Source organism: Clupea harengus, chromosome 13 (genome assembly GCF_900700415.2).
Source record: "Clupea harengus chromosome 13, Ch_v2.0.2, whole genome shotgun sequence".
NCBI classification, from domain to species: domain Eukaryota; kingdom Metazoa; phylum Chordata; class Actinopteri; order Clupeiformes; family Clupeidae; genus Clupea; species Clupea harengus.
The window spans coordinates 13969678-13981565 of NC_045164.1; the positions used below are offsets into that span (position 1 = coordinate 13969678).

General features: G+C 40.2%; 1 protein-coding gene across 1 annotated transcript; it reads left to right on the top strand.

Annotated features, from left to right (window-relative positions):
* Positions 1–8608: 8608 nt before the first annotated feature.
* LOC116223271 (mucosal pentraxin-like) lies at positions 8609–9786 on the top strand. The gene is made up of 3 exons (XM_031579346.2): positions 8609–8680; positions 8839–8941; positions 9241–9786. Exons 1-3 carry the CDS (start codon positions 8623–8625, stop codon positions 9764–9766), a joined length of 687 nt encoding a protein of 228 aa, XP_031435206.1. The 5' UTR covers positions 8609–8622; the 3' UTR covers positions 9767–9786.
* Positions 9787–11888: the final 2102 nt, after the last annotated feature.

Consider the following 11888-nt stretch of genomic DNA (forward strand, 5'->3'; position numbering starts at 1 on the left):
CTAGTGCAGTCTCCTTGGCGTCCTTGCGCTTCCAGAACGCAAGGCGCCTGGTAGCCTTAGCTAGCGGGAGGCTAGCACAGATGGAACAGACAGGGGCTTTGCCCGAAAGCGCGCCCTCCGCGTGGTCCCTGCCTAGGCAGGTCACGCACCGACGGTGGCGGTCGCCCTTGGGACGGACGTGACCGCAGTCGGGGTAGTGTCTGGCCATCTTTTATCAATCTGAAAGTAGAGAAGAATGTTAAAACACAAGCACACTATCTGCAACGAACACGTTGTTAGCAAGCTAGCAGGCTAGTCAGAGACTTAGCCAGCCAGGCAGCCAGGATAGCAGCCACTACTTTCAAAATGAAATTAAGCCAATGAATTTCGTAGCGCCCTGAGCTAGTGAGGGTTAAGGAACCCAGATAACTCACCAACCCGTAGAGAGCGAAAGCACACAAAACTCTTTTGACTGTGGTAGAGCGTTTGAGATATGCTCGGAGATGTTCACTCCGTCTTGCGAAGTTTCAAAAGAGGCAGATCTGAGGGCGCGTAATGATATTATAGTACTCCTGGCAGGCGGGGCCAGGAGCGCGCGCTGACAGATCTCGCGGCCTTTCAGGCGTGAATAGATAAATGCTTCGATTTGTACCCCATGACTGACGTCATGTACCATACTGTTATATCGCAGTGAACTGCGATAAGGAACTATAGACCTATAGCACTTGCCAGCATTCTCTCCAAAGTGCTAGAAAGATTAATCCTTGACAGGATAAGTGAATTCATAACCACCACTGACAATCAGTTTGGCTTTAAGCCCAAGCATAGTACTGACCTATGTATTTATGCTCTGAAAGAAGCAATAGACACATAGAAGGCAGGGCTCTACTATGCTTATAGGGTTTATTGATGCATCCAAAGCATTTGACCGCGTCCACCACTTTAATCTGTTTAATAAGCTCAAGCTTAGGGGTGTGCCCAGTAGCTTAGTATGCATCCTAGCTTACTGGTATGCGAACCAGAGCATGAGAGTAAGATGGGGGAACATCTTATCTACCCCTTTTAATGTTGGGAACGGGGTCTGGCAGGGGGGTATATTATCCCCAGCCCTTTTCAATATCTATATGGACGACCTTTCTAGGCAGCTGGGGGGATGCAGTACAGGTTGTATGATAGGTGATTCCCTGGTCAACCACTTTATGTATGCAGACGACCTAGCTTTACTATCCCCGAGTACAGGTGGGTTTCAACAGCTGCTTAACATCTGCACTAATTATGGGGTCGATTTTGATGTTAAATATAATGCCAAGAAGAGCGTGGTAATGGTCTGTAGAACTAAGGAGGACATGGATATTAAGTTCCCTGCCTTTCATCTTTCTGGACAAGCTCTGGGGGTGTCCAATAGTACCAAATACTTAGGGCACATTATCACAGACACGTTGGAGGATGATGCCGACATGTTCAGACAGAGGAGATTGCTCTATGTCCAAGCTAACATGTTGGTTAGAAAATTCCACCACTGTACATATGATGTAAAAATTAATTTGTTTAGAGCCTACTGCACCCCTCTCTATACAGCTCCACTCTGGGTGAATTACAAGAAGGAGAGCTTGCGTAAATTGAAAGTAGCCTATAATGACTGTCTTAGGATACTCCTGAAGAAACCCAGGAGTACTAGAGCCAGTCAGCTGTTCTGTAATATGGGTCTTACCACCTTCATGGCCTTGCTGAGGAACCTTACTTTTAAATGTATGAGTCGGCTGGACTGTCTTACACATTTTATAATTGATCTGATGACAGACCCTGGCCGCAGCTCTGTCAAGTACACATCTAAGATCTGGGAACACTGGCATGAGTGCCTTTTTTAGCCCTTCTTTCCTTGTATATTTATATGTATTTATAATTGTATGTACTTATGTATTTATATGTAATGTATTGATTATATGTATTGTGCATCTTCCATGTGGGCCTTGAGCCTGTAATAAAGTTAAATAATAATATTCTCTCAAAGCTTAACCATTTTGAAAATGAAAGAAAAATAATAGTATGGTCTTATAGGTTTTCTCATGTTGTTGTAATTATGATTTTGAGACAATTTTCAAAGTTGTAGAGCTTGAATAGATGAGCGTTTTGCTCGTAACACATGTTAAAAAGAATTTTGGACACAGGCATGTTTATTTTCATTTTACAAATAGAAAATTAAATGAATGTGAAGGCCGCCAAAGAGACCATGGAGAGGTGAGGGGGGAGGAGGAGAGGAGAGGAGATGGGAGAGAGGGAGAGAACTGTAATAGCAGGACTACAGGTGGAGCATACTACTGAGGAAGAGCTGGATGAAAACAACAGTGAAATGGGGTGAAAGATAGCATTTGACAAATATCTGCTTACTACATGCAAACCTGCCAACAAGACAAATAAGAATTGTCAGCTTGTCAACTTGCTTGGCAGGTCTTTAACAGGTCTATTTCCCAGCTCCAAAGGGCTTTAAGAGGCAGGCTAGTGACCCCCAGTGGATGGAGTGTGTATTGTTAATGAGTTATAATCTGCAGTAAATCTCTAATACAAATTCGAAAAACTTTATTTGGAAGATAATAACGCTATAAAGTGTCCCAATTCAATTTTTCTACTTAATTTTAACTTGCAGTGGATTCTGTAGAATCACTGTGATTTGACTTAACAGAGAGGAGAAAATACAATAACCTCTTGTAAAAATGTTTTTGTGTGATCACAGAAGGCTAAATGTGCTTTCAAAATGTGCATGTTTTAAAACCATATATGAACAAATGAGGGTTGAATGATATATCTCTTTAAATAATAAGGTCTGTAAAAATGAATCTAAAGGGGGGAAAGTTTGGTTGTAATGGAAGTATGTGGTAGCAACTATATATTAAACCCATGGAATTGTGCACTGAAAGCCTTGATACAGACTGGATTCACCGTTAGAAGGATGATATCAATGGAGATTCTACAGGCCTATCTGATAGTTGCCTCTCTGACAGTTAATAACAGCATTCTTAAAAGTTCTTCTTTTCAAATATTTTGAAATTTGTAATAAATACATTACATTGAAAAAAAAACATGTTTAGTATTCATGTTTAGTATTCATTATATACTTCAAGACACTATCCACATTCAAATACTTTCTAACTGGTCTGGTTGTTTATATTGGTATAGATACAGTTTGTAATGATTTCAGAGAGCAGTAAGGTAGCAACCCTCTTTAGAATGAGTATTTCCTTATTTAGCATTTAATGTATAGCTTGGAATTTTCAGCTTGCAGTGCAGTGTGGGAAGTTTCAAGCTCAGTAACTCTCTGATCCACTTCCTTCAGAGAGGTTTCAAATAAAGACGTGTTTTTAACAAATAAGTTATGAAATAGACGAGGAAAGTTTCCAAGACTCGTCCTCACTCCGCCATGACACCCGAAGCACCCCTTATTTTTCTATTTAGCCACACCCCCTTAGGCTTATTTAGCACCAAAGAGCTGGACAGCACCCGCCCATCCAGGACCAAAACATAAACTATGCTGCATGGCCACGAGGCGGGGTTCGGAGAACAGCCTCCACCTGAAGCCCATCAACTGCTCCACCTGTTGGGCATGTATCGGTTATGTTCTCACATTTCATCTGAATGTGATTTATTTAAATGTGCAGAAGGCTATGCTACATTGTATTTATTACGCAGGCATTTAACATTTTTATATTTTGGGCGTACAACTTTTCCGTACTCTACCCACCTGTAGTCGTTGAATGAAAACCTGTTTTGAATACATATGCCTAATAGGTATATATAAAAAAAGTAAATTTTATGACATACATGTTTACTCTTACTCAAGTAATTATTTTTTTGGGTACTTTTACTTCTACTTGAGTTATTATTATTATAAAGTAACAATACTTTTACTTGAGTACAGCTTTTCCTTATGGTTGTTGACAGATTTTCAGTGTAGCTTCTTTTAGCCACTCTCTGACCTCCTTTGTCGGTGAGTTTCTTGCCTGCCTCAGTCAGTTTGTCCAGGTTGAGAGTTGCAGCTTCAAAAACACTCCAGTCGGTGCTGTCAAAAAGTTCCTGCTTTGCAGATTTTACAGGTTACAGATGGTTGACCTTTAGACTGCCATGTGAACAAACAGGTTTCACCAGAAAAGTACACAATATTCCCTTGTCTTTGTGTTCTAATGGCTGAATCATCCTGACCCTCTCACCTGACCTCCTCTGCCCCACCATACACAAACAGTGCACACCTTCCTGCCACGGATTATTCATTGATTTTATTATGTTCAAGATTAGATTCAGGTAAAAAAACATTTCCTTCATTGTAAGTTCCTCCTTGCTACAGGTGCTACATTCAGATGGCTGGAATCATCAGCAGTAGCATCATTAAAAAACTATCATTACAGATATGATCCACGATACTAATTAGCATCGTAAATTCATTGTTGACAAAGCTGCACAGTTACATTGTTCTTGTTTCAATGCTGAAAACAAAGTTATGACTATACTACTGGTCGTTGGTGTGGCTGGGCCAAAGTGTGAGTATTATAGCTAATGTATATGTACTGTATATGAGAAAACTTTCCACTCAGAAGCGTTCATTTCCAATCTCTTTCTCAACATTTGTTTCCTCCTCCACTGAAGACTCAAACAGACACGGTTGAATGCCCCAAACGCTCCATTGGTTCAACTCTCACAGCTTTAGCCCTGCAAGGCAGACCAATACAGACAAAAAAAACAGACAGGGCCATAACAATCATTATTAATGAGCCCACCAAAAAAGGGAAAACCGTTTGTTTCATTCTAGAGCCAAATCATAGGGCTGTGAACAGGCGTGTAAAACCGCATCTGGGCATTTTTCAACCCGACTAAAGCCACATACCCTCTATATAGACATGAGACAATAATTTCAAATACTGAATAAATGCATTCTGTGGCACCCTGTGGCAGTGTCCCTAGCTCCAGCTCATCTCCGAATCCCACTAACTGACACCAATATAGCGGTCATGCAGAGTCAGTCACATCTTTGGCTTCTTTACCAAGCATTAAAACACTGATACAGAATGGCAGACTGGCATGGGCATTTATACTCAGGCACACAACAGTAGGCAAGGGTAGACAAGACACCAACACATTAGGAAAACCACACTAGGGCACAAATCATCAACACACTGACTTTGATCGCTAACAGAAAATAGACGCCATCATTCACTTTTACATTCACATTGCATTCTGGCACACAACTACGTCACACACACCACCTGGAACACTCACACACACATGCAGAAAACATGCTCACTGCATGCCACAATAGCTGACTGCAAAAGTCGTTGCCGATGATACTCAACTGTTTCTGTCTTTCCCTCCTGAGGACACCACGGTCTCGGCGCGGATCTCGGACTGTCTTGCTGATATATCCACATGGATGAAAAATCACCACCTTCAGCTGAACCTGGCCAAAACGGAACTGATGGTCTTCCCAGCCAAACAGGTCATCCACCACAACATCAATATCGATATTGACTCTTTATCTCTTGTTCCATCCAAAACAGCAAGAAACCTCGGGGTCATTATTGATGACCAACTGACCTTCACGGCCCACATCGCCTCTGTCTCCAGGTCGTGCCGCTTTGCGCTATACAACATCCGCAAAATCAGGCCGTACCTAACCCAGTATGCCACCCAGCTGCTGGTACAAACCTTGGTGAGTTCCCGCCTTGACTACTGCAACGCCCTCCTAACGGGCCTTCCGGCTTGCGTGGTGAAACCACTACAGATGATCCAGCGCGTCTGGTGTTCAACCAACCGAAAAGGGCACACGTCACCCCGCTACTCATTGAGCTCCACTGGCTGCCGGTAGCTGCTCGCATTAAGTTCAAGTCACTTATGCTTGCCTACAGAGTGCTTGCTGGTTCTGCTCCCACCTACCTAAATGCTCTTGTAAGGGCAAATGTTACACGCAGGATGCTGCGCTCGTCTAGTGAGCGTCGTTTGGCACTGCCGTCTGTGCAAGCACGGCAATCCAGACTATTCTCATTTGTAGTTCCACGTTGGTGGAACGAACTGCCTAGTACTACCAGAGCAGAAAAGAAGCTTTTGAAGACCTAACTCTTCAGAGCGCACCTCCCTTCCTAACTGGCACCTTGACCTTGCACTTCAGCAGTTACATTTCTGCACTTCTTTTTCCTTTCTAGGTCGTTTTCTAATTCTTATGTAAAGCAGTATTTATTGTTACACCATGTTCTTTATTGCTCTTAGCTTGACTGTTCTCTCCCTTGTACGTCGCTTTGGACAAAAGCGTCTGCTAAATGACTAAATGTAAATGTAAATGTAAACACATGAACTTATGATGTTGATGGAATCGTATGTTGATGTTTTCCTGTTCTAATTGGTTGTTTACATAGTAAATCTTGTGTGAGCATAGAAATGCTCATATGGGGGACTGATGGAACTGAATATTGCTATTCTCCTGTTGTGACAGACATGAACTACATCATGTTGTATCATCTGACTCTGTACCCTATACCCCTGGATGTGTACTCTGTCTTTGTCTCACTGCAACCTGACCCATTAGCATCGGACCCCTCCAGATAGCCTGCTTCTTGCTATCAACAACCCCCCCCCCTTCACCCTTTGTCCTCTGCCCCCTGTATTCTACCTGACTAAAGGGTATGAATAGCAACACATTCCTGCAGTCAGGTAGGCCATTCTCTGAGCAACAAACTTAGAGGGTGTCTCCATGCTGAAATAAACTCCAGAAATCCTGAATACGTCTTCTGGTCTGTTCTTCAAGTTTGGCGTGCTCATTACATTCTATCAATGTCATTATGAGATTTCAGTCATGCTCGATGGCAGGTATAAACTAGTCGTCAGGCAAGGGGCGAGCCCTCAACCAACAAGGGCTATAACCACCAGCAATCCCCTACTGAATCAAGGACATTCACTACACATTTTCATTGATTTTTAGAAACATAAATATATTATAGGCATCTCAGGAATATATTGATTTCCAGAGGCAATTTGGACATGAAACCAACTGCACCTTTGTTTATTTGTGGATATATAACCTCATCATATAATGTATTGTTATTGCTACTTACACGGCCATGTTCATTTTTGCCTTCAGGTCTTCTTTTGTATATGAATCAATGATGCAGACATATTATGAGTGTCAGCAGGTGTAACCCTGGGTGACAGAGGCCTTAATGCTCAAATGTGTGTGTGCTTGTGCATAGGTCTCACATAAGCAAACAATGCAATGACAAAAGGCAATAGATAATGGGTATGGGTCGTCCCATTACTCCCCTGTGTTAAAATACATATCTACAAATGTAATGAACAATCTTTGAAAATCCTCTCCAAATGTATATCCAAATATTTTCAGAATATTTCTGTACAATATAGAGAAACATGTAGAGTGTATGAAATAATCCAGATTTTTTTTAACTTTATTGCCCATGATGAACATTGCAGGCAATTTGTGTGGTACAATATCAAACATACAATAAAAACACACACAAAACAAAACAAAAACAGTCACCTTAAGCTTGGGCTTCAGTCACCACATATGTTGGCTACATACAGGTAGTGTAATGTTACAGAGATACATCACAAGGTAGTCAGATTGATATTCTTAATTCAGCTAAAGAATGACAGGTGTCCATCTTCATACAAATATAGGTACTTTTAACTGAAGGATAGCAGTCATACTTTCCATTGTATTGACCTGTCTGACTTTTTGTATCCCCTGAGCTATTGTAGGGGGTGTAGGCTTCATCCAGTCAATAGTGATCTTTTTTTTTTTTCGCAATCATCAACTAAATATGTAACATATGGCACTGGTCCTTAGTAAACAATTCTTCTTGTGTTTTTTCCAGTAAAAAAAAAGGGTCCAGGGGAATATCAGTCCCAAGGATTTTCGAACTCTTCCTTGATGTCTTTCCGACTTAGTTTCTACTTAAAGTAATGAAATCTGTCAGGCCTAAACCTTACAGGCTATACAAATACAGATATTGCCGGATTCAAGAAATGTTAACTTGTCAGGTGTTGGCACTGATGAGAAAGGATATGATAGTCAAATCATTTTTATGACTCAACATTAAGATAAATCATGACTAGAACCGATTTAAAATCCATTTTACCAGTTTATTCAGCTGTATATAAGTAATGCGTGCTGTGTCATAAACGTCCTAACCAATGATATCAAATAGTAGCTTATGTTGTCAGCATTATGTGGACATTTTCAGAAATAAAATCCGTCATTGCATTGGACTGCTGAGATATAAGAGCGAAAATAGAACACACCGACACTTAAGGATCCGTCACACATCAATATTCCTAATCATTGTTCTGAGGGAAACCGCACAGACCTGTCTGCTAACCACTCCCCTCGAGGACTAGGTTTATAAGACGGAGCCTGTCCTGGAGTTCAGTAGAAGCCAAAGAGAAGTAACAGTGTCAACCAGTCTTAATAAGGTCATAGAAAATGTAAGTATGAAAGCCTGCCTCGATATCTGCAAGCACAACAGGTTAAGAAATATGTAATTTAAAAATATGTAGTTAGAAGATTAGTTAAGAGGTAGAATTTAGAAAAAAGTGTTTTAAGGAAATGTTGGCTAAATATATAATTTCTCTTCAGTTCTCTTTTGAAAGATGCAGACTCTTTTCATCGTAAGCATCTTATTTACAGCCTGTTGTGCTGTTCCTCAAGGTAAGGAAAATAAATAAATTAAAGTTCTTGTATAACCAAATGTTAAACTACATTAATTATATCAAGCCTAACATATACCTTAAAATATTCCTCAGAATACATCACTTTAACAAACACCATATCAGATCACTATTTCCCAATCACTGTTTTCTGAACAGATCTATCAGGGAAAATGTTCACCTTTCCAGTGGAGTCCAATACTGCTCATGTCACACTCCTACCATCACGAGTAAACTTCACCTCCGTAACAGTCTGCCTCAGGTTGGTGTTGGTCTATATGCTTGGTTGGCTTTAGTTGTGGAACATGACATGTAATGGCTGAGAATTGGTTTTATTCTTTTTATTTATTTAATTATTATTATTATTACTTGTCCCCTTGATATGTTCCTTTATGAACAACTATGGACACTTGCATGTACTTGCAAGCAATCTTTTCTCTTTATTTCAGGCTCCATACCATAGAACCTATATTGTCTTCCCCTCATATTAGCATGTATCCAACAGTACACTACAAAATACTTACATGATGATCAACAGCATGCTTTTTGTTTTCTTTTTAGGTACCTTACCGACCTTACTCGAAACTACGCTCTCTTTTCGATGGCATCCAGTGGCAGTGACAATGACTTCCTGATCTTCAAAACAGCAAACAAAGGCCATTTCCAAGTTCTCACACGTGGCCAAACCTCTGGTTTTAGGGGCCTACCAGATGAGCCAAACACCTGGTACTCGAGCTGCAGTACCTGGGATTCCAACTCCGGATTGGCTCAGGTCTGGATCAATGGGAATCCAAGCACCAGGAAGGTTGGATTCAAAGGTAATCTGGATGGAGCCCCAAGCATAGTACTGGGACAAGACCAAGACTCTGTGGGTGGAGGGTTTGATGCTGGACAGTCATTCGTAGGGATGATCACTGATGTCCATATGTGGGACTATGCCCTGTCTGCTTGTGAGCTCCAGCGGTTCACTAGCGACCTGAATTTCACCCCTGGAGATGTCATCAACTGGAGGGCGCTTGAGTTTACCATCACTGGGGATGTTGTAGTTGAGGACAATCAGACAAATGGCTGTTTTCATAGTCAGTGATGATGACTTGATGCACATACTAAAATTTAGCATAACTATACAAATAAAAAATAGATATGCTATCATTAATCACCTGGTCAATTTTCATGGTTCTGGAATGTTCTAGCAATAAAACAAATCTGAGCACTTTGTGGATGTCAACTTTCTTCCCCTTGTCCTACATGACATGCTTTAGTTCTGCTGTGTGCATAGGCAGTACAGTTCGATGACAACTTAAGAGTTGAACTGTAATCACAGGGTTACAGGTGGAGCATACTACTGAGGAAGAGCTGGATGAAAACACCACTCTCACTCGCCAAGATCATCGTTTCTTAACAGAATTGAAACAAAAAGACTCCAGACGAAGTGAAAGATAGCGTTTGACAAAAATCTGCTGACTAAATGCAAACACACCAATAATACCAATAACAATTGTCAGCTTGTCAACTTGCTTTACAGGTCTTTAACAGGTCTATTGCCAGCTCCAAAGGGATCTAAGAGGCAGGCTAGTGACACCCAGTGGATGGAGTGTGTATAGTTAATGAGCTATAATCTGTAGGATTATAGAGGATCTCTAATACAAATTCAAAAGACTTTATAAAGGAAGATAATAATCATATAATGCTATATAGTGTTCCAATTGAATTTTTCAGCTTCAATGTAACTTGTAGTGGATTCTGTAGAATCAATGTGATTTCTTTGAAAGAAAGGGGAGGAAATACAATAACCTCTTGTAAAAGAAAATTAGTGTGATCACAGAAGGCTACATGTGTAGGTTTTAAAACCATATATGAACAGATGAGGGTGGAATGATATATCTCTTTAATTAATAAGTCTAAATAAAAAGGTCTGTAAAAATGAATCTAAAGGGGGGAACGTTTGGTAGTAATGGTATAATGTGGTAGCAACTATACATTAAACCCATAGAATTGTTCACTGAAAACTGAAAGTCTTGATACAGACTGGATTCACCGTTAGAAGGATGATATCAATGGAGATTCTACAGGCCTATCTGATAGTTGCCTCTCTGACACAGAGAGCATTCTCAAAAGATCTAAATTTCAAATATTTTTATAAACACATTACATTGAAAAAACATGTTTAGTATTCGTAGTCAATGATTTGATGCACATACAACAATCAGCATAACTATACAAAGTAAAAATGGATATGGTATCATACCTGGTCAATTTTCATGGTTCTGTAATGTTTTATGAATAAAACAAATCTGAGCACTGTCAACTTTCTTCCCCTTGTCCTACATGAAATGCTTGAGTTGAACTGTAATCACAGGGTTACAGGTGGAGGATACTACTGAGCAAGAGCTGGATGAAGACACCACCCACTCGCCAAGATCATCATTTCTTAACACAGAATTGAAACAAAGACTCCAGACCGGGTGAAAGATAGCGTTTGACAAATAAGACCAATAACAATTGTCAACTTGCTTGGCAGGTCTTTAACAGGTCTATTGCTGGCTCCAAAGGGCTATAAGAGGCAGACTAGTGACACCCAGTGGATGGAGTGTGTATTGTTAATGAGCTATAAGCTTCAGTAAATAGCTAATCAAAATAAAAAAAAACTCTTTGGAAGATAATAACTCTATATAGTGTCCCAATTTAATTCTTCTGCTTCAATGTAACTTGCAGGGGATTCTGTAGAATCACTGCTTCATTTAACAGAGTAGGAAATACAATAAGTTCTTGTAAAAATGTTTTGGTGTGATCACAGAAGGCCACATGTGCTTTCTACATGTTCATGTTTTAAAACCATATATGAACAAATGAAGGTTGGATGATGTATCTCTAAGTCTAAATAAAAAAAGGTCTGTAAAAATGAATCTAAAGGGGAAAACGTTTGGTAGTAATGGTATTTGGTAGCAACTATATATTAAACCCATAGAATTGTGCACTGAAAACTGAAAGCCTTGATACAGACTGGATTCACCGTTAGAAGTTACAAGTTACAAGTTACAAGTCTTTTATTTGTCAGATGCACAAAAAGACACAAGGTCAGACTGGGCACTGAAATTCTTGCGACAAGACGCCGCCCAAACCTACCATAACATAACAACACATAATATACATAACATAACCATGACGTACACTCTGCACAAGTACTATGAACATAATTTACACATAAT

Excerpts from the sequence above, each read along its gene's own strand:
- LOC116223271 (XM_031579346.2), top strand. The coding sequence starts at position 8,623 with ATGCAGACTCTTTTCATCGTAAGCATCTTATTTACAGCCTGTTGTGCT. Across the intron at positions 8,681-8,838 it reads CTGTTGTGCTGTTCCTCAAG|ATCTATCAGGGAAAATGTTC; the intron begins GTAAGGAAAATA and ends TTTTCTGAACAG. Across the intron at positions 8,942-9,240 it reads TCCGTAACAGTCTGCCTCAG|GTACCTTACCGACCTTACTC; the intron begins GTTGGTGTTGGT and ends TTTTCTTTTTAG.